Source organism: Megalops cyprinoides, chromosome 5 (genome assembly GCF_013368585.1).
Source record: "Megalops cyprinoides isolate fMegCyp1 chromosome 5, fMegCyp1.pri, whole genome shotgun sequence".
Classification (NCBI taxonomy): domain Eukaryota; kingdom Metazoa; phylum Chordata; class Actinopteri; order Elopiformes; family Megalopidae; genus Megalops; species Megalops cyprinoides.
In genome coordinates, this window is record NC_050587.1 from 10,931,285 (window position 1) to 10,952,748 (window position 21,464).

At 44.0% G+C, this 21,464-nt stretch overlaps 2 protein-coding genes across 2 annotated transcripts; one reads left to right on the forward strand and one right to left on the reverse strand.

Moving 5' to 3' along the window:
* The first annotated feature begins 1,907 nt into the window (after window positions 1-1,907).
* On the forward strand, window positions 1,908-15,608 carry taf1c (TATA-box binding protein associated factor, RNA polymerase I subunit C). Its single transcript, XM_036529161.1, has 14 exons — window positions 1,908-2,324; window positions 5,140-5,251; window positions 5,472-5,524; window positions 6,040-6,135; window positions 6,222-6,292; window positions 6,488-6,735; window positions 7,560-7,688; window positions 8,204-8,321; window positions 9,508-9,579; window positions 9,815-9,950; window positions 10,378-10,506; window positions 10,943-11,120; window positions 12,543-12,680; window positions 13,731-15,608. Exons 1-14 carry the CDS (start codon window positions 2,187-2,189, stop codon window positions 15,002-15,004), a joined length of 2,892 nt encoding a protein of 963 aa, XP_036385054.1. The 5' UTR covers window positions 1,908-2,186; the 3' UTR covers window positions 15,005-15,608.
* Window positions 15,609-15,727: 119 nt separating this feature from the next.
* Window positions 15,728-21,217, reverse strand: ccng2 (cyclin G2). Its single transcript, XM_036529162.1, has 8 exons — window positions 21,155-21,217; window positions 19,988-20,114; window positions 19,476-19,613; window positions 18,599-18,849; window positions 18,148-18,226; window positions 17,933-18,031; window positions 17,078-17,280; window positions 15,728-16,360 (listed from the first exon to the last, which is right to left on the reverse strand). Exons 2-8 carry the CDS (start codon window positions 20,090-20,092, stop codon window positions 16,252-16,254), a joined length of 984 nt encoding a protein of 327 aa, XP_036385055.1. The 5' UTR covers window positions 20,093-20,114; window positions 21,155-21,217; the 3' UTR covers window positions 15,728-16,251.
* Window positions 21,218-21,464: the final 247 nt, after the last annotated feature.

The following is a 21,464-nucleotide window of genomic DNA, read 5'->3' on the forward strand; positions in this document are numbered from 1 at the left end:
CTAGTTTTTATATGGATTATTACATTCAGACTGAACAGTCATTTGCAGAAGAAATGGGAGAAAAGTACCTGGGACCATTAACTGCTGAATGAGTTCATCTGATGCTACATGAACTGCTGATGAGTTCATCTGAAGTGTTCAGCTAGTCAGCGATTGGCCTATTTGAACCAATGACTAGTTTGCATAGCAAAGAACAGCTTTGGTTACATTCTTCTCATAGTACATGCTAGCCTGTTTATGTTCAATAGTAAAAGCTAGTTACCACTAAGCAAGCTATTCCTTGGTTTCACTTTCTGTTGCCTCACAATATGTACATACAATGCTTTATGAATGCATGTTAGTGTAGTTACATGTATAATATTTTATGTTTTTTTCTGGGTTTAATATTTTACAACATAACAAGATATGAAATACAGGCCATTTCTGGTAACAATAGTCATATTTATACAAAACTCCCAGCCTGTATATTTGTAAACAGACCTCAGTTGCTACATGCTGAATGCTACCTACATTACCAGTGCTACATTGGCCTACTATACATTACAATTTTTTGAAGATTTGTCCACCCTGAAATGAATAAATACTAGAATCAAAATATCCCCTCTGATAATTATGTCAGACTGAGACAATCTATGTGAATCCCCATCAGTTTATGAGAAAAGTGAACATTTTCAGATTAAAATGACCTGTTTTTCATGAGCACTGTGTTTTTGTTCTTGTTTTTTTTTATATCTTTTTATTGTCCCATCTCGAGAGAGGGTACAAGAGACAAAACTGTCTCCCAAAGAGTCATTCAACAGAAATGTAACTCTTTCACAGTGTGCACTGTTTTACGTGGGCTGTAATGCACTTTTGAGTTTAGGGATATAGACTGCAAGAACACGGTCTGACATTCTCTGGAGTTAGCCCCCACCACCACTTTACTGTAAAGACACCCTTGAGCAGTGGTATAGTAATGCAATCTGTTATAATTATTCACACATTTAACACCATCAGCAGCCACAAAAGGAGATGGTGCAACATCTAGTCAAGCACATTTGCCTAAACCATTTTCTCTAAAGAGGAAGTTGCACATTCAATTACAAAATAGTTATGGTCACATAATGTAGCTAAACATTGTACCCACTGAAGTTGCATCCAAAGCACTGCTCCTGACTACAACCAACAGAAGTGTGCAGGTCACAAAGGAGATCATCCAAGTCGCCCATTGTGGACAACATATACCTTTGATTTGATTTTCATCGACTGATGAAACAGCTAGAACTGAACCCTGGCTTGCGCTTAAAATGAGAGTATTTTTGTTTACTCATAAGTAAACACGTCATGAAGGAAATAAATGATAAAAAAAAAAACCTCGGGGAATGCCCTTATTCTATTTGTTGCGTTGCACAAAAAAACAAAACCTAATTTCGAAGGATAGCCGGTAAAACGCGTGAAATTCATATCATCATTCAATGAACGACTAAATCAAACTTTCTAAATGATTGAGCCAGACGGAGGGAAAACTAGCATAAACAATGGATCCATCGTCTGGGAGGGACTGGATTACAAACATAAACCACGCATGCACATTTCGTAAAAAACCATCATTGTGTACTTGTTTGAAAGCAACTAAATGTATGGTTATGTCACATATAGGCCAAGCTGAATGATAGTTTCTCCGGTAGAAAATAACAATATATTATTTCGAACGACTGAGTTCTGCAGTACTGTGTGCTGTACACTTGATGCACGTCCAAACGAAATAAACATGGATCAAATGCCAGTGCAGACACCAGGAAGCTATGGGACGGGTATAGCTATGCAACCCTGACGCTCTTACGTACACTCTTGTGATTGGCTTACTTTTGCCCATGCGCAGTGTTTTCAAAATATGCGCCTGGGAAGCTGTCTGTGGAAAAGAGGCACGTTGGAGTCGCACACGTGTGATCCAAGTTCCAGTAGGCAGTTGGGTTTCGAAGTACGCTATAACATAAAACAGACTGTGGCATGCGGCTAGAAACAAGCACAATGCTATGTAATGTCTTAAAATTGTAGTCAACGGTGAAGGGGGGTCAAGGAGGTGCTTCTTAGCAGCTAACAAGCTGTTTTTTTTCCGATGTTGGGAGGTGCACGGCCATAAGAAGACATGCCCGGACGTGTCCTGTGAAATATAGGCCGAGCTCTCAGTTGCTAGCATAACGAACATGGATTGGAATAAATTCCCGCACCAGCTCTTTCCCAGTTTTTACAACACTGGACCTCCGAATGCCAAAGCCGCAATCGACGTAGGAGGCTGGGGACAGTACGGCCAGGTGCTTGAAGTCAACCACTGTCTGTCTGAGGTGAGTTTTGCATTGCTATTGCGCATATTCAGTATTAAGTGTACCGGTTTGTTATACCTAGCTGTATCAAAATTGGCTAGTTCTGCTTTCGATTGCTGGTGTAAGTTTTTGAGTAATATCGGGATAACTCTACAAAGCTAGTCAATGTGGCTAACGTCCCCTAGCGAGTTACAATGATGCGGCTCCCGTGAGAGCAAGCGTTCCGTCCCATCGTAGCTGGGTAGCAGACTGAAATTTGAAATGACGTACATCGCAAGTCAACCAATCAAAGCGCCCCGGACGAAAGTTATTTAGCCCACAAGCTAATGTAAGTGTCATGCACCAGTTTGTGCAGGGCTTAGGTTGGCAATGTTTCAAGCGAAATAATTCAATTGTTATGCAAGTTTTGCCTCAGAACAGTACTTTCATGCATGTATATGGTGTCTCTGTTCCGAGGGTGTGATGGATTAGTTCAGGCCATGGGAGAAAAGAGCAAAGTGTTGTTTTTGGCGAATTACAGTTCTTTTTCCATTTACATTACATTACATTTAGGACATTTGGCAGACGCTTTTATCCAAAACGATTTACAAGTGAGGAACAGCAAGCAAGCTACGGTAGTGTAGGAGACCTTGGAGTAAGCTTTAAGTGCAACCTAAACAACTAAACTCAGCTAAAGTCACAGAGGTAAACGAGATGAAAACACAAGGATAGACAGGCAGAGGAGGCAAACAAGTAGTGACAGGAGAAAGAAGTGCCAGGCAGAAAGTGCGCGGAGATGGAATTGTGTTAGAGGTGTTAGAAGTGTTAGGAGAGGAGGTGCTCTCGGAAGAGCTGGGTCTTCAAGAGGTTCTTGAAGATGGAGAGGGACGCCCCTGCTCTGATATCGTAAGGTAGTTTGTTCCACCAGCGGGGAACTACATATGAGAATAATCTGGACTGAGATTGACTTGTGTGCAGGGATGGCAATGCTAGACGGTATTCCTGGGAGGAACGTAACGGCCGAGAATGAGAGTAAGCCTGCATGATTGAGCTCAGGTATGTCGGAGCAGACCCAGAGGTCACTGTGTAGGCAAGCATGAGAGACTTGAATTTGATACGGGTAGCCAATGGAGCTCAGTGAGCAATGGGGTGACATGGGCCCTCTTGGGCTGATCGAAAACCAGACGCGCCGCCGCGTTCTGGACCATTTGTAGTTGTTTCACCACACATGCTGGGAGGCTAGCTAGGAGGGCATTGCAGTAGTCGAGGCGGGAGATAACCATGGCCTGTACCAGAAGCTGGGTAGCATATTGAGTCAGGTAGGGCCGGATTTTGCGGATATTGTATTGTGCAAAGCGGCACGATCGAGAGACTGGGGCAACATGGTCCGAGAAGGACAATTGGTCATCAATCATGACGCCCAGGTTTCTTGCAACCTTAGAAGGTTTGAGAATATTTGAGGCAAGCTTTAATGCTGTGATGCATGGATGGCTTGGCTGGGATGACCAAGAGTTCCATGGACCAAAGGGAGGCAGGAGTCAGGGTGGATGTGCTCTTATACTTAACATGAGTCCACCACGTTCAACATATGCTAGCGCATTTGTAATACCTGAAATTGCAACACGTGGTGAAAGTTAAGAATGTAGTTTACACTGAGTGCCTGTCTTTAACTGATGCTCTGCTCAGCTTGGTCATATCGGACAACGGACAATCTCTCGTAGTATCATTAGTAAAACCCGCATAGTGAATTTCATGTGATGAGCAGTAAGAGACTGACATTTGTAAGACAAAATTTCAACCTGTGGACATAGTTTGACAGCGCTGTTTTGCCCAATAACCGATCTCCGTCATTTGATTTGCGTTGATGCAGGGCAGGTACGTTGGCAATTTGCAGTGGTTGCAATAGGCTCATTGTTTGTGGCCTGACACTGGATGCAGCAACCCCCAAAGCATACACACTTTAACATATATTAACGGACGTCCCGCAACTAACACGTTGTGTGCAGAGCGCAACTGACTTGCTTGCAAGCTGCAAGCTAACGGCAGAAACATGTCGTTGGATATTAGAGCCAGTTAATTCGAAACTTAAAACACAAATTATGTAATAGGGCAAGTGTATACCAGTTTTCAAACTTGCTAATTGAATTAAATTATATGTGAAGCTAGCGAGGTGAATAAAAATAACTGTATTTTTATCAAACTGGTCAGTTAGAAATTAAAAGGCTTACTGTGTACAAAAAACTTAACGGGATGAATATTAGAGGAGCCCGTTTACAGTTCCAATTACTCGGTCGTTCCACATACTATAACAGAAATGCACGCAAGATTATAATATAGCTATTCTGTAGCGTTCTTAAAGGTGAATATTCATTTTTACCTCTGTCTGGGTAACTGACGGGGTGAATACAGGGATTAAATTAATGTTATGTATATAGTTTTTTAATCCATTCATGGTTCTTAAAAGTGGTTGCATTGAAGGATTGATGCATTCGATAACTGCCCGACATTGAACAGACTTTAAAATAACTTTGCCATATAGAATTTGGCCAAACATTGTCCATGGTTGAGTCTGTATTCAGCTGAAACATTTGAAATGTAACACTGTCAGCATGTTTCCTGGCTTAGTGTAGAACCCTTAATATGTCTCTAATGACTGCTGTTCATGTGTCTGTCGTGTGTACATTGAGAGCATGTGTGCCAAATGTGCAGCCTAAGTCCACTTCGCCTCATGTATCTCATATATATGAGTTGTTTTTATTTTAAAGCTGATCTGCAATGTTTATCGTGTGATCCACTTTGCGTGTTTTAGTCTAGTATGACCCTTACAGTGCAACTCGTCTTTTTGTTGTTGTTATAGCACGCTCCTGGTCAGTTGGCAGATTTGAAGTTTGAAGCGCAGCACAAAGTGAAGGGAGAGACATGGAGACCAGTCGAACCGACTGTAGCACCTTTCTTGCCACCTAATAAAGGTAACATGATGATTATTACAGTTGTTATTTTCTTGGCGGTTGTCTTCATTTTGTGCTGGAATCTGTGTTGAGGAACAAATAAATATTCAAAGGTTTCACACAGGGACTTTTAACCCCTGACCAAAAAGTACACATTCAGGGGTCTACTGTTGGACACACACATGCGCACTCGATAAACATAGCTGTGATTTTTATTTGGCTTCTTGTCTTTCATTTCTAGCTGTCAGGATCTTCCCAGGTCATCCCTCAGCAGCAATGGACTTCCCTGAACATGTAAATTCTCTTCAACACCAAGCTTTAAAATGTTTAAGTATTATATTTGTACCTAGTGTCATGCTTTATTAATTTTCTGATTATGCTGAGATGTTAAAACTGACCGACTAAAGATACAAACAAGCCTCAATGTCTGTTTGCTTGCTTTTTAAATAAGTGCATTCTTTATTTCCAGTGCAGTCATTTTTAAATAGGATCATGTAAGATAATCAAGCTGCACACTCATTCTGGTTGCCACAGACTCAGGTAGAGAGTGCTGCCAGAGTTTCCTGTTCATAGGGATTCATGTGTGTTTTTGGAGGATTTCTTTCATCCACCTTGAACAGTTTGGTCAGTGACTTATACTCAAGGCCTCACAAACAGGGTTGCACAGGAGTTTGGAATTCACAATCCTTGGGTCATAATTCAGTGACAGACACAAGGTTCATTGTAGCTCTTTATTTAATAAGTGTATTTAGTTTACATTTAAATGTTAAGTAACCCTGAAGAAATATTCTTCTCTTTTTTTCCCATAGATGCAGAACTTCTACTTGGAAAATTCTCAGGATGCCTTCGGTACAATGAGCAGTCTTCTAAGAGAGCATTTTTACTTTGGCCAGCAGAGTCTGAAAGTGGGTGAATTTTCACTGCCCTTCATGGATTTTCAGACTGGTGATACTGATGTGGTCTAGTCACTGCACTGTGTTTCCTTTTTTAGGGACCCAAAAGGGAGAATACTGTCAAGATGGGCAGGATGAAGCATTTCTTAAGTGGTGTGAAATATAAAAAGCAAGTATATTTTCATATGGGATTTGAAGATGAAAGTTATATTGCTAGCAAACTTGTTTTAAATGGCTAGTGTTTAAACGTTGAGCTTTTACTTGCCTTCCCCCTAAGCATACTTAGTAAATGTAAATGATAAAATGAACCCTTAACAGATGAACAGGAATTGAAAATAATACCCAGACCCCCCCCCCCCCCCAGGTGCCCTGTTACATATGTTGGAAAGGAGGCCAGGCTCTATAGTCACCTGTTCGACAGTGTCATCCACGACATTCCTCCCACGCTTTTGGCCGAGCTCCTGCACGAGGAGTTGGTCACGCAGAAGGAACGTGAGCAGTTCAACGAGGTGGCCACCGGGGGTGCTCTAGGTTACTTTCCCCTCGAAGTGTCAGACATCTCACATGGGGGCTGTCTCGTGTATCCCGGAGAAGCTTCCCTCAGCTCCCTCAGTATCCTTCTTCCTGTGTCTCGCCTGCCATCCGTACTCTACTTCCTCAGAGAGGGCTATGACCAGAGCTGGGCAGCTCTGGTTTTTTAGGTCTACAGGGTGTGTTCTGTTTTTTGCTTTGCTCTGTCTTCTGATTAATTCATGTATTTTTTAATAGGAAGTTAGCGGACTGAGTTATACAGAGTAAATTTGACGTCAGTCCCAAAATCTGAGGGACTCTAGCCCTCCAGGACTGATATTGCCCATCAATGATGTAGGCAGGATCTACCCCCACGTACTGATTCTGGATCAGTGACTTATGATTTACGTCATGGAAGTTAGAATTGTGGGCTGGATAAACTGATCCTGCATCGGTAGTAGGGAGTGACACACTGATTTTCTTGCCAGCCCCGATGCTGTCACATTGACACTGATTTGAATAAAGCCAAGCATGGAGCATTATTAATTACATTCAGATATGGCTGAGTCTATGATTCTTATGGTCATACTAATTTCATAGCCTATTATAGTGTGTAGTTGGTTCTATAATTTATAGATTCATTAGCCACAATATATCATGTCAGATATTTTAGCTTAGCAGGCAGACTTATTCAGAACAACTTGCATGTGATTTCTATGTTATCCATTTAAGCAGGCTAGATGTCCCTGTGAACATTTTTGTTGTGGCACTTTAGCTTAGATACTTTGACCAAGGGTACAACTGCAGTGCTTCACCCAGGGATTGTACCTTTGGGCTATGAGCCCTGCTTCTCATCACAAAGCCTTACTGCTGCCCAGTCACAATTCAGTGTAATGTCCTTTGAGTCCTTCACTGCAGTCCCTCAGACTTCCACAAGGTGGTGTTAGAGTTCGACAAGAATAAGCCTCCCCGGCTCAGCTCCAAGGAAGATCCGTTCACCATCATCCTCAATGGGACGATCCGGCAGATCAGTGTTGGCAGTATGCAGGAGTGTGGTAAGCCAGAGTACATTCCTCTCATGCAGTACTTGCACAATTGAAAATGTGTTTGCTTTTATTCGGGGTCTGATTCAGAGGAGCTTTCACTTACGAGCAATTAAAGAAGTTAAAGTGTTTAATTTTCTCTGTCCAAATCATGGTTCCCTACTTAGAAGCTCGGAATAGTACATTCTGCATCAGACAACAAGAGTAATGGTCTTACTGTAGACCACTGTTGAATTTTGCTATCCACTGTGCAGACTAAACCAGTAAAAACCACTCACTGCCTGTATGAGCATATATTGCCCTTTGCTTAACAGAACATGGCATTTTATGAACTTCTGGGTCATTACCGCCTCATCTGCTGGAAGATTCATACTGTTTCTTGTAAGCTCCTGTAACCATACGTATATGTAAGGTCTGCTGAATAGACACAGATGACTGGTTAGGGAGGCTAGATGTTCCTGTGGACATTTGTGTGATCTACCGGGCTGTTTTTTTGTGCTCTGTTCTGGGGTTCCTCTGCATGGCAGTTCACATCGGGGTGCGCTCGGACTACCTCTGCGGCGTATGGATGGCCAGCTACACTCAGCAGCCCCTGCTGCTGGAGGTGGTCCAGACCCAGCGGGTCGCCACATGCATCAGCGTCAGGTGCGTCCGACAGCCTCCCCTCCTGTCACGTTCAGGCGCGGCGGCTGTCCTGTGCACATGCTCGAGGGGTTTGCTCAGCGCTGCAGCTTTTTTCTGTTTAGGCCTGGGGAAGACTCGTACCAGCGTACCTGAATGAAGCAGACATCACCTTCCACAATGCAAGCGTCAGTGAAGCTCCACAGCAGGGCGAATGGAGTGTATAGATTATGAAGTATTTGTTCAATGCCATTTTTCAGACCCCGACAAATATAATTCAAAGCAGTCAATTTTGCCATTCCAAGACAACAGATAAATTTTCTGTCAGATTAAATAAATTGCCTATACACATATACATATATACTTTTTGAAGTACAAACCCCTTGCTGCTAAACAAATGTAGTTATAGATTCTTACTAGTATTTTATTTATTCATTATTCTTATTTTTTATTATAAGTATTGCACCGTTACCAAGTCTGTCTCCCATTTTTTGCTCCAGGTATCTTTATAATCTTTATAACGTACTTGTGTGAATTGACATAGCGAGCATAATACAGGTAGAAGTAAGCAAAAATCCTGATTCACTTACTGCCTTTGAACTGAGTGCAGTGCCACTGCCCTCTGTAGTGCCCAAATGACAAGCCTGTGTCTTAAACTGCCTTGAGCTTATGGAAATGGCTGCTTTGCTGATTCTGCCTAGGGCTCTAGGTTGACCTCTTTACAATCAGCAATCAGTTTGGCAAAACAAATGGCTTTCATGTTACAATGAAAGGCAAAACCGGTGTGACAGTCCTGAAGGGGTAAAGTCTTGAAGGCCTGTGACTGTATTAGCCTTAGGACGTGCTTTATTATTTAAAAGTGTAATTGAACAGCCCCTAACGCGAAGAGCTCTGCACTGCTCCGCACGACCAGTGGGCAGAGTACAGAGGACATGAGTAAATTGCACATGCAGGAGCACTCCTGCGGATGCGCCTCGGCTGGTGACGTTAACCAAATAATATTCGCCTACGAAGGGAAGATGCCTGTCGTTCGATTCGAGAGTTGACATTGTGAATACTGATGTTTTATACAGTCACACATCCACAGTTATAGATTTGTACCTGTTGTACTTTGCTGTGCTGGTATGACTACGTTATGCACACAGATATTTAGCCCAAAGTGCTGACTGATCGTCTGTTTATTTGTTAAAGTTTCCTCTGTGTCCCTTAGTCCCCATATACCGGGAGAGCTGCTGGTGACCAGTGAGGACGGGGCTGCCTATCTCTGGACACTGGGAAAGGGGTGAGAAATTTAAAAATACATAGAGACGGAGTGCGATGTTAGATGTACATTCTTTCCTCTACGTCATCATTCTTTTGAAAACTTTCAGTTTTGTTTTGCCATTTGAATGGTGTTCCTTGAAACACCTGCTATTTTTATACGGGTGGGGCTTGAGGTATTTTTTGTTGCTGTTTTGAGGTGTGTACCATTCTTGCATGGCTTCTTGAAACTATTTGCGCTGTTGTCAATTCTTAAGCTTGCTGAAATTCCGTGAGGAGGAGGGGAACCTGTACTTCAACGCCCAGTCGTCGTGGCGATGGTGCGACTTCTCCGCCCACCCGAGAGTGATGCAGTATGCAGACAGGACGGGGGTGGAGCTTACAGACACCAGGGTGAGATTCCTCTGCCCGTTCTGTCCTCTCATACCCAGAAAATACAAGTACTGCTGGCCCATAGAAGTTACTCTTGATAAATCCAAAAGCACCAGCAGCAGGCATAATGACATGTCCACTGTGCCTGAGGAAAGTTTTGACCTTCTCCTTATGTACCAGAAGCCAATAAGTGAAAGTATAACTTCTTTGTTACTGTCGAGTAACTCCTTTTCATGGGAAATCCCCTTCAATCCCAGAACCATGAACTGTGCTCTTTCTGGCAGTAGTGTCCACTGTGGCTGGGGATTTTGCCTTTCCTGTAACTGATACTAAAACACTCAGTAACAGTGTTATCATGGAACAGCCTGTCTTTCTTGCTTAAATCACTCCCCAGCTTTCGCCAGAAGCCACCCCAACTACCTTTTTGCTCTCTGTCTTTTTCTCTCAGACTCCAGAAAATTGCAGCTACACTCTGTTTCGCATCGGAGAAACTCCAGACTGCAAGAGGGGAGAGCGGGTGATCTTGACTAAGTACCTGAATGACGTGCATGATTATCACCACCTCGTTACCACACAGGTATGCAGCTTCGCCACTCAGCCGAAGCCAGTTTCGGTTTAGACTCACACGTTGTCAAGAAGAAATAGTGCCTGGCGTCCGAGTGGCTCAGTCGGCTAAGATGCTTTTTATGAGCACAGGCTTAGCCCCAGAGCCAGGGCTCGAGGCCAGCTGGGGTCATCTGCTGACAGTGACCGAGATTCAAGCCTACTCCATTTCACTGGAGTAGGGTTGAGTATCTATGCCACGGTTTAGTCATCACCCTGCGCCCCATGCAGGCACCTGTGAGGTGCTCCATTGGCATCAGGGAGATGACCATGTTTTCCATTCGGCATGTGTGTCAGAAGATTGCATTCACTACACTGTGCCCTACTGCGCAAGTGCAGAGACAGGCTTAACGTGCAGCTGCCAATTACAAAAAAGCAGCTTTCAAGGTGTCATCTTTTCCTCGGCGCAGCATTCCTGTTACATCATGGATGAGCGGTTTCCCTGTCTGCCCATGGTCAAGTGGGAGCACATGATGGCGGACCCGCCCATGTTCGCCCAAGTCCTGCCTGGCTCGGCGCGGGGCAGAAGCAACAAGGTGCTGCTTGGCTCCCAATGCTCCCAGGAGCTGATGCTGCTGCAGTATTCTGGTATGTTCTATACTAAGATCAATGGTGGGAACATTTGCAAAATATATTTAATGGACATATGTAGTATAATACATATACTGTAATACATTTTCATGTATCATACATATTTATTATAACACATATATAATGTATTACCTTTAGAATGTGTGTGTACCAAACTTTATGAGCACTTCATCTACCTTTGGAGTCAGTGTATCTTTTGACCTGCCGTAAGTGGTTTTAACTCATGAAATCATTACAAAACTTGGTCATAAACTCAGGTTAGTTCCGTTTTGACTCGTTTCCATCAGCTGCAATTAGCTACAGCTCAACAGCTAAAGTAAGAGATGCACTGTGTGTCTGTTACATTACTGCTCTATCCTTAGGTGTGACTGCTCAGTCCTTCCTCTACCCTTCCTTTTGTGGTACTGCTACCTAGTGAGATAAAGAGCTAGCTTATTAGCTTGTTTCTAGCAGTTAGCTAGCTAGCTAGCTCGGTGGGAAAAGTGGTCAGGCCGAAAGTGAAGTACATCTCTGGCTTGGCACATTCAGTGTTTACATTTAAAATAACTTCTGTTTTTGGGGAAGTTATAATATTTGCATGCCACTGTGCCATGTTCCTTCCTTTTATGACAGAGTTCTGTAAACAGGTCTAGTTCTGCCAGATGTAATCATACCCTGCCATCAAATGCTAGACAGCTGACAGGATTTGGAGCACTATAGGTGTCCATAAGCAGAAGTGACCTTACAAACATGGCTACTTGCAGGTGTGCCTGGACAGGATTAAATTGAACTGAGGTGTTTGACATCAGAGGTGGCAGGACGTGAAGTTCACCATATGGGGAGCATAGTATTGTCACATACAGGGAAGGCAGTTGTTGATTTGTTTCTAACTATAGTAAGCTACAGTATAGCCATAGCTCATTAATTAGCAAAATGGGCAATTTGATGAACATTTTTAAGATGGTCAGTGAGAGGAGAGATTAAAGATTCATTCTGTAATAAAGCTATAAGCAGATATTTATGTAAGAAGAGCTGCCTCTGTTTTTCATGGTTTCAGTAAATTCTCTTAAGAAATGTCATTCCTTGGTTCTACAGTGATTGGCACGTGCACCTAAGTCACATGGTCAAAGCTGAACCACAAAACTTTAAATGATTTCAGCTACGGTGCTTCTGTGCTGTACGTCTCATAAAAATGGAGAATTGGTTACGCAGCTGTGCTTTTGCTGTGACAGAAAGCATAATTTAGAATCCTCTCAACAGCATCTGGTTTTGTTGTTACTTTTGATGTTGGTACAGTGTAGTGTAGAAATAAACACAGAAAAGGCTGATAATGGATGGTAAACACAGAGTAATCATTTCATTATTTTGTATACTTTTTCTTAAACGCCTGCATACGTGCAGTGTTAATGACCAGAGATGTACTGTGACTGTGGTCGATAGGTGGTGGAGAAACTGCCTGCTGTTCTGTGGGTCCCCCTCAGAAACTGTTGATCCCCAGAGACAGCCTGAGCCACCTCCCAGCCCACATCCCCCACAGGCAGCAGAGGGCTCAGGAAAGACTGAGGATGCCCGCTGCTGGTAAGGCCTTCACTGGGATGTGCTACAGGCGTGGGGTGGAAGTGAACTGAAGAAGTTTGTCAGTTGCACCATCACTCTTTTCCATAGGATACCGCATATAACTGTTACAGGACAGGGAAGGTGTCAACATTGAGCTGAAACTCAGATCCTCTCTGTATAGGCTATGTTTGCCCTCTGTACAAGGATATGGAAAATTCATGTAGCAGTAAGTGGTCAAACTCCAAGATCAAAACAGGCCAAAACATGTCTGTTTATTACTCTTTAGGTGCTGTTGTTGGAATTACATGGTGCTGTATGTCCAAATTAAAATCTGGAATTTGTTTTATGCCATGTTTTACATAACAGTGTATGCCTAATCAACCTATTCGTTGCCAGTGTAGTGATTGACAGGTTGTGGATACAGTTGAGGGAGAGAAAGCGCCCATCAGATTATCAAGCGTGCATTCTACAGACGTAAATAAGCACACTGGTATTTCAGATACAAACATACAGCAGTCATGGCATGCATATGTAGGTGCAGCAAAGCAGGGCTACACAAGTAGACACATGACGGTAGGAGAATAAAGCACAGTCGTAGCCTAGATCAAGAGCAACCCAGGTATTCATAAGAAACGGAACATTGCATGTTATTACCTGCGCTGCGGTAATGGGGTTTCTTTTTTGGAGAAGGATTCTGTCAGTCACTGCCACTTAAGGGAAAAGTACCTTCTGCAGTGACCCAGAGGGCAACTGGTCAGACGTGTGGATGTTTTGTGTATAATACGTTAGCTTGCTAAGTTTGCAAGACGTCACCTATTCTTTGACCAAATGTTTCACATAAAACGAGCACCAAGGTACAGTAGCTCGTCTCTTTGTATGATTTCTACCCCTCCTGCACTTGTTGTGTAGCCGTCCACCATTTTGATTGTGGCATGTTTTTGTCATGTCCATAGGAAGGATAGGCTTAATATCCCTCAGTGCAATTTTTCTCCAGATTAACTATTTGGCAACACAGTCCTAGCATGGTGATTTCACACATTCTGTTTTCGTGTCGTTGTCTCCCCCCCCTAGGTGTGACCTCCATACGTAGTGGCAGGGCTGAGGAGTACCTCTTTGTGCTGCAGCTGTCTGAGGCCGGGGACATATTCTACCAGATGCTGACACCGCAGCCTGACCAGGTCACCGCGGACACGGTGACCTCAGGGAAACGCTCAGTGGACCAGGGTAGCGGAGAACCCTTGGAACCTGAGTTTGCGAGCAAGGGGAACGGGACCGCCTCGTGGGAGTTGGAGGCGGCCGTTAGCGATGGGGACGGTGAGGACACAGAGACACAAAACGAGCACCGGTCCCCTGTCGCTGAGGACCCCGCCTCCTTGTCTGCGCACGCGGGCTCCGGCAGAGATGTGACGAGCCTGGCGGCGCCCAGCAAGAAGGTCCTGTCCAGGTGGAAAAGGTGGCTGGAGGCTCTTTTCCACCGTCCGGAACGTTGCGCAAAGCACAGGCAGTCCCTCTGGACCCTAAAAACCAAGGAGTTCCTCTCTAGTCGGAGACCCCTGCAGGACTCTGCGCGGGACGACTTGCTGGGGAACCTGAGGAGGGACCTCGGGGGAGCTATGAGGAGGAAAGGGGTGTTGGTCCGCGGCTCTGTGTGCCTGCCGCCCCCCGCGCTGGCCCCCCTCCCCGACCCTGTGGCACCGGCGGAGTGGCCCGACGACCTGAGCCAGCGGCTGACGGCGTCCTGGGAGGGGCAGTGGAAGAGCTGGTGGGAGGAGAAGCTGGGGATGAACCGCGAGGAGAAGGTGGCGGCCCTCCGGAGGAAGAGGCGGAGGGAGAAGCTGGCCCGGGCCGGCCGCCGCGTTGGCCTCTCCGGGAGCTTCACCTCCTCCCTCAGCTACCAGTCTGACCTCGACAGCCTCTCGGGCTGGTCGTCGGCCGCCAGCCTCGCCGGGGACAGCCAGGGGGCTTGTTCGGACGTGGACGGCGCGGCTGCTGGCTTCTCCAGCCAGGACGCCTGCTCCGAGCCCAAGAGGGCAAACCCACCCCCCTCGGAGAACAGGTCCATGACCTTGCCGTCCCAGCCAGCGGAGAAAGCCGGCAGCCCTTCGACCGGTCAGAGGCCCACGCCATCCAGGAGGATGAAACGCCCGGAGCAGGACTACCTGAGCTCCCTGTTCAGTTCCCACGAGAAGCAGCACACGGGCGAGGAGAGCGAGCCCCCCTTCCCTCTGGCGTCCTCTCAGCAGCCCAGCATCTCCTCCTCCCAGAGGAGGCCACGTGTCTTACCCTCCTCCCAAGGGTCCCTGTCCTCCCAGCCAAAAAAGAAGAGGTCACGCATGGGATTCTGAACACTGAAGGATGGACCTTTGGGGCAAGTCAACTGTCTTTCATTCCTTTGTTTATCCTTCATAATAGCATCATGTGTTTGTATGCTGCTCGGCTGGCTTTCTGGCCTTTGGTTTGAGTGGTGCTGAAGTTCATTGAACTATGAAATGCCTGGTGCTTTTCCGCACAGTTTGTGTTTCTGTTTTTGTCAGGGAATTATTAATGACAGTTGAACTCATTTGTTGTACATGTGAGTCAAGCAGGTGAAGGTTGCTTGGCGGTTATTAAAAGTGCAGTTTTTCCCCATTTTTGTTCATTGTCAGATTTCAGTTTGTTTGGGAGCCACTCTGTGGCAAGTATTTTTTGTGCCATTCAACAGTCAGGGCAGGAATGTGTTGGCATGTATGTGTTGAGAAGCAAATCAGTACTGTTGTTACTGACAAGTGTTGGCAAAATTGCTCTACCTGTCAAGTATTGTCATATGTATGGATACAAAACAAATGTGAAGCAGTGTTTCAAAATAGTATTTTTAATTTTCATGTTTTTTAATCCAACCATGAGAAAACATAACATCAATAAATTAATATCTACAGCATACTATTAACAAAGCTACTTTTTTTGCTTGTTTACAAATTTACATTGGAGCTTATCCAATCCAATATCAACATATGTTACATTTTTTTTTCTTTTTTATGACACATTCCGTCAATATTATTTCCCCATATAATAAGGAATTACATACACACTGTTCTTTTCACACTTAGGTTGGCAGTTTTTTCTTCTTTCAATTTCACACTAACACACAACACCATGCATACTTATGAAATACTCAACTTTCACAATACAAAGGACGGTGGAAAACCGCGTCCGCCCTTAACAATTCACACATTATACAAAAAAAAGTACAAGGTACGTGTTCTGAGCCAGCGGCCTGGTACTGCACAGTCCTTGTTTTAAGTTTATTGCACTTCAGCTTTGTGCTGTTAGTCACCTGGAATGTGGCAAATCTAAACAGGTATCAGTTCCTACACTACAGCTACAAAAAAAAAAAATCAAGATTGAGTAAACTCAGCTGCCAGGACAATGTAATTATTTATGTTTCCCCACAGAACGTCAAACGCAACCAAAAAACATGTACAGTATATGGACTTGTGGGTGAAAAGTACAAGAGATTTGCGTATGTCCAAAGTATAAAACAACCCTGATGAATTTAACGAGTAATTTGATCGCGGCGAGCGACGTTCTGTGTCCGGACGTGCCGTGACGAGGCCTAGGTGTGCCCGTAGGAGTGGCGGCGGGGGCGTGGCGGGAAGCAGGGCCCCTCTGAGTCGCTGCCCAGGCTGTCTTCCCCACAGCTCATGTCCTCACTGGAGTCTTCGCTGCAACAGGAGAGAAACGTCTGTTACTAACCCCGTCCACACCTGCACACCGTCACTGTCAGTCGCCGAGAACTGTCGCTGTTCCTCGGACGCGTCTGCGTCAGCACTCAGTTTTCCCCTGCTGTCGTTACGTCGGGCAAGAATCTTAGCGGGCCTCGTCATAAGGGTTATGGAAAGCTCAGATTCAGTTCTCGTAACCTCTCTCTCTCTCGGCAACCCGAGTGATTGAGTAAGAGATCAGCTGGGAAGGTTTGAGGCCAGGACGTGACTGGTGACTTGAACACATTGTGTCATGCGGTGGGAACGCCTGCGAGTGTGGCAAGTCACAGATTGTTGCTAGGTAGGGCTAACATAGGCGGGGCGGGCAGAGCAGTGACGTGCGTGAACATATGCGAACTATGAATTCAGGAACTGTTTCTGTGGTAACACAACAGTAACTGAAACCGGCACTCAGACAGGGAAGGTGTCGTCAGGTATTTTACACTTCGCGCCACGTCAGGACTTCCCTTGTAGTCACCAACGTCAGTCCGGGCGTACTGGGGATTTTCCAGGAATAAAGTAAAATTTCCTGACTGTATACACCGCTCTTGCTCAGAAATGAAGATCCTCCTTTCCATTTTTCAGACAGCTTTACCGTTCAGTGTAAGTGTGCTTTGCGTTTGAAGTGACAATTTCGTTTGTGTTTACAGACTCTTGAGTGCGAATGTTTTTGATTACCTTCCGCTTTCGTCCCAGCCGCCTTCTGGGATAGTTGGCAGTTCAGGAACGCTGTAGTAGCTACTGTGCAAATTTTGTGCCGTCCGCCTGGACACGATCCAAACCAGCTTCTTGTTGTCTGGCTTGCAGCATTCAGGTGAAGAGTAGTCCATCATGCACTTGGCTACCAGCTCCCTCCAGTACAGCAGCTCCCCGTCAGCGATCTGGAGAGAGCAACATCAGAACATTGGACATCTAGTTACATAACTGATGTGGGTCAGCAGAAACTTTCTGGGGCAGGCTCCCAAGTGTAAACGATACCATGTAACAGATCATCGGGCCTTCAAATTTTCCGTCTGTAGCCTTGTCAGTACTACATTTTGATCCTTAACTACTCTCCGATAGGGAACTTGATGTCCGTGCATAATTCAGTTTAAATAATGGGTATGTCACACTGGAAGTTATCTACTTTTTCAGGGATAGGCACACTTTCGTTACCATAGAGAGAGAGAACTTTAATATTGTTACTTTCATAGGTTACAGAAATACAAAAATTATTTTTAAATTACAATAGCTTTAAATTATGTTTCGATTTTGGGTTATTTCTAAATGTTGGTGAAGAACTGAGAAAGCTAATGAATAGATAGCACACATACTACTCAAAGGCAGCAGATGATATGAAGTCCTTAAGCCAATGCACCTACATCAAGTCCACCTATGCCCACTACACTGAAACTGATTATTTGAATTCAATTCCATATTGTTTGCGTACATGGAAAAGTGTGAAGCTAAGCAGGCTTCAAAAGGGGAAAAATATAGCTCAAGTAGTAAGTCGCTGACTCCTGTCAGCGCACTGACTGAAATTCACATCTTTACCTTTAGGTGCCTCTGAATATGCTGTGCAATTTCTAACAAGTCCGCTGACTGGAGGGCTTCAATCTCTTGGGCGATGAGGGACAACGCTAATACTGACGGCTGAAAGAGAACACAGGAAAGATGCCCATTAGACCGACTGTCCCGTGTATGCCCGCGTGCAGACTCGAAAGGCCTTCGCATAAAAAGCAGGCCTGCAGGCGCAAGCCTGCTCTTACCTTGGCTTTGGAGAATACGAGTCGACAAAGACAGGCTTTCAGCTGCGCCTCCAATTTGTCGAGGTTCAGGCTGTCCTTCCTTTAAAGAAAGAAGAGGATTAAAAAGTCACGGTCAAATCGTAGTGCCCAGAGGATTTGAGGAGAAATGTGTAAAACAAAGTTGCGCAACGGCTGACGAAGGACACAGCGGGGTTACGTAACAGTGTTTGTGGCGAAGCAGATCTTATCGTAAATGTTCTGTATGTTTCTGTGCCAGCAGACTACACCCCTGTCACACTTGGTGTTACATTACAATTACCCACATACAGGGGACTGCTCATCTCTGCTTACTGAATATGCATAATCTCACCCAAATGATCAATCCTGTTTTTTTTTTTGTTTTTAACTGGTGGAAAGTGTACAAAACTCAGTCTCTCTGTTGTTTTTGTAATATATAATAAAGTGCACTTACCCCTCTGAGGTATGTAAAAGAGTCACTTCGTGGTAGAGGTGCAAAAAGGTTAAGGCTGTGATGGCTTTGAACTGAAAATTCAGCTTTTCCGAAATGATCTTCTCCATTCGGCTGAGGTCTGAGACAGTGAATTTGCTTTGGCTGATGCGAATAAGGTCATGGGTGGATGAAATATTGCACTCCTCCTCCACCACTTTAGCTGCGATATGGAAACAGCTGAGGCTGATGCAGGATAAGTGCTTTGGCTGGACCTGGAAGGAGACATTAAAGAGAGCAAGAAATCATTCATGCGTTCAGTGGAAATGTAAAAGCTTCTCTGTCCATAAACCATCCCTTTGGAAAAACACATTGCTTACATTGCTTTTTGTGGTGCTTCAGTTCAAAATTATTGTGAAATAATAATGTGAACTGCCACATCTGCTTTCAAAACAAATGTCAAGACTGTTCAAAATGTGCCTTGCTTATCTCTGCAACCACAAGCACAGTAGCAGAAACAACAAATGTTTTGCCTTATCACCGATGACAGCATACGAATTTAAAATACAGATTTAAGAAAATGCTTTGGAAATAGATTTGTATATTTTCTCTGTGAAGATCTGGGCAACTTTGATAATTATTTCAAAAATGACATGAATCACAATACCTCTATACATATCCACTAATAGTATCACAAAGCCCAAAAATAATGCAATGTAATTACCTCTCCTTACACCAGTGTTTATTAACAAGTAGGGCTCTGTACCATACATATCAAAATATATCATGTCAACAAACAGCATTTTTTTCTTATGTTAAACTGATGGTATCTCTTAAGTACGTTGTTGTTGTAATGATCTTAAAGGTCAATGATTACTAATAGCATAAATACAATAGTCACCTTCATCATGGCCAGGAACCTATCTAACAGATTGACGGCCTGTACAAAGGTCTGGGTACTATAACCGAAGAAATTGGTCAGGCTCCAGAGGTCTTCAACCCTGGCGTCCCGACACCGTGCCGAGATTTGTCTGTCATTCTGAGGGGGAGGAAACACAAAAATGCTTAATGTGGTGAAGAACAGATCAACAAAATCCTTTAAGAAATTGATAGCGCTCGATTCCCGAAAGGTAGATTTTTTTTCGTTCGATACGGCATTTAAAATAATTCCAGTGTAATCAATATCATCATCTTATTGGTGGCAGCCACGAACACTGATATTCTGAAGGGAATCAACCATAATCTCATAGCTGGATTTTGTAAAGACAAACTGGAGCATAAAATAAAAAACAAAGGCTGACGAAAGAGCTTGCGGTCAGGTAGATGATCGCTTGGTATTTATTGCAGCTTTCGGGCAGGGGGAACTCTTGGTAGGTACAGAAATGGTCAAAGGCCGCTTTAAAATTAGGTTACCTCCAGGGAGGACTCGATCAGGTTCAGCCCTTTCTCCCTCGGCAGATAGTGAGCTTCTTGTTCGAAATTTGTCTTCAGTTGCTTCATAAGTTTAAAGGCTTCCATGTCTTGCTTTGGCGATCTCAGTCTGTTCCCACAATAAAAACGTACCGAAATTAGTAAATGTTTTGCTGTCCTACATACCAGCGAAGGGTACGGAGGAGGGGTCAGGGTCTGATCCATCCCCCCCTTCAGCTGGGGCTTGGTGTTATGTTTCGTTGGTTAACGCCTTATAAAACACGGGGAATATCTCATCAACCCCCCCATGTAGCAAAATACACACATAGCTAGCGTTAGCAAACAAACGAATATAGCGTCACTTCTGATTAATAGCAGTGGTGTAGTAAGGCTGATAACAAAGAGAAAGCAAGCAGTACTGTTGAAGTCGCCGACGATGGGGGGAAGGGCTAGGGTAGATTCGCTAGCTAACAACCCAGTCTTGCCTTGGATATCTTGCTAACTCGCCGTATCCACTTCATACAGTTTTAAATTGACCTGCAAGTTTCGTAGTTTAATATATCCTTAGATGCGGTATTAGCCTGATCATTTCTGGCAACGTTTGAATTTGACATATTTCGTGATAGACTGTATTCCGTTGACAAAAACAACTAACGTCAGCTCTAGTATAAGAACATAGCCAACGAAACACTTCCTGTCTTGTGTTAGCTAACGTTAGAAACGATATTTAACTAGATTTAGCTCGCTAGTTATCTTCTATCAATCTAGCTAACGATAGCTAACTTTGAAAGTGAGACAGAAACAATATAACTAGCAATAAAGCTACTTAAGATAGCTAGCTGTAGCTTCGTCAGTCACATCAACAAAGACGGCTAGCTCTAGAATATACAGCTAGACTACATTCGCTCCACAATTAGCGAATTTGTCAATACAATTTACTAGTTAACGTTAACTTTGGAAAGAAATACGTATATTGGCGAACTGGCGTTTGTTAGACTGTAAGACAGTATATATGGCTAGCTGCATAATTTATAACAAATACTATTTTGTTCCTTCACCCCTAACATTATTTCCAAAATACGCTTTAATTAATATTCCAACATTATATGAAACATTGTAGCTATTAAACCAAGTTTAACATTAAAATGGAAAGACAGCTGATCATCTTACCTGAATGGTACACTAACATATTTTCCTTGTCCGAGATTGACTACGGTTATCTGCTTCCTTAAGCTTTTCTTATTGTTGATGTTAAATCGTTTCCACGCCCACAGTGTTTTACGTCACGCCCATCGGAGCCTTTATGATCAAAGGGCCCAGTCAGAGATCACGTAGGCAACGTAGTCGACTAAGCCATTGTTTTACTATTAAACATTGTTGGGTGAAACTGATTACTTTAAACTTTCTGTAAGCCCAATAACACGATTTTGGGATTTCACGCTGTCCCATACTTAAATGTTTACATTCACGGTTTGGGGCG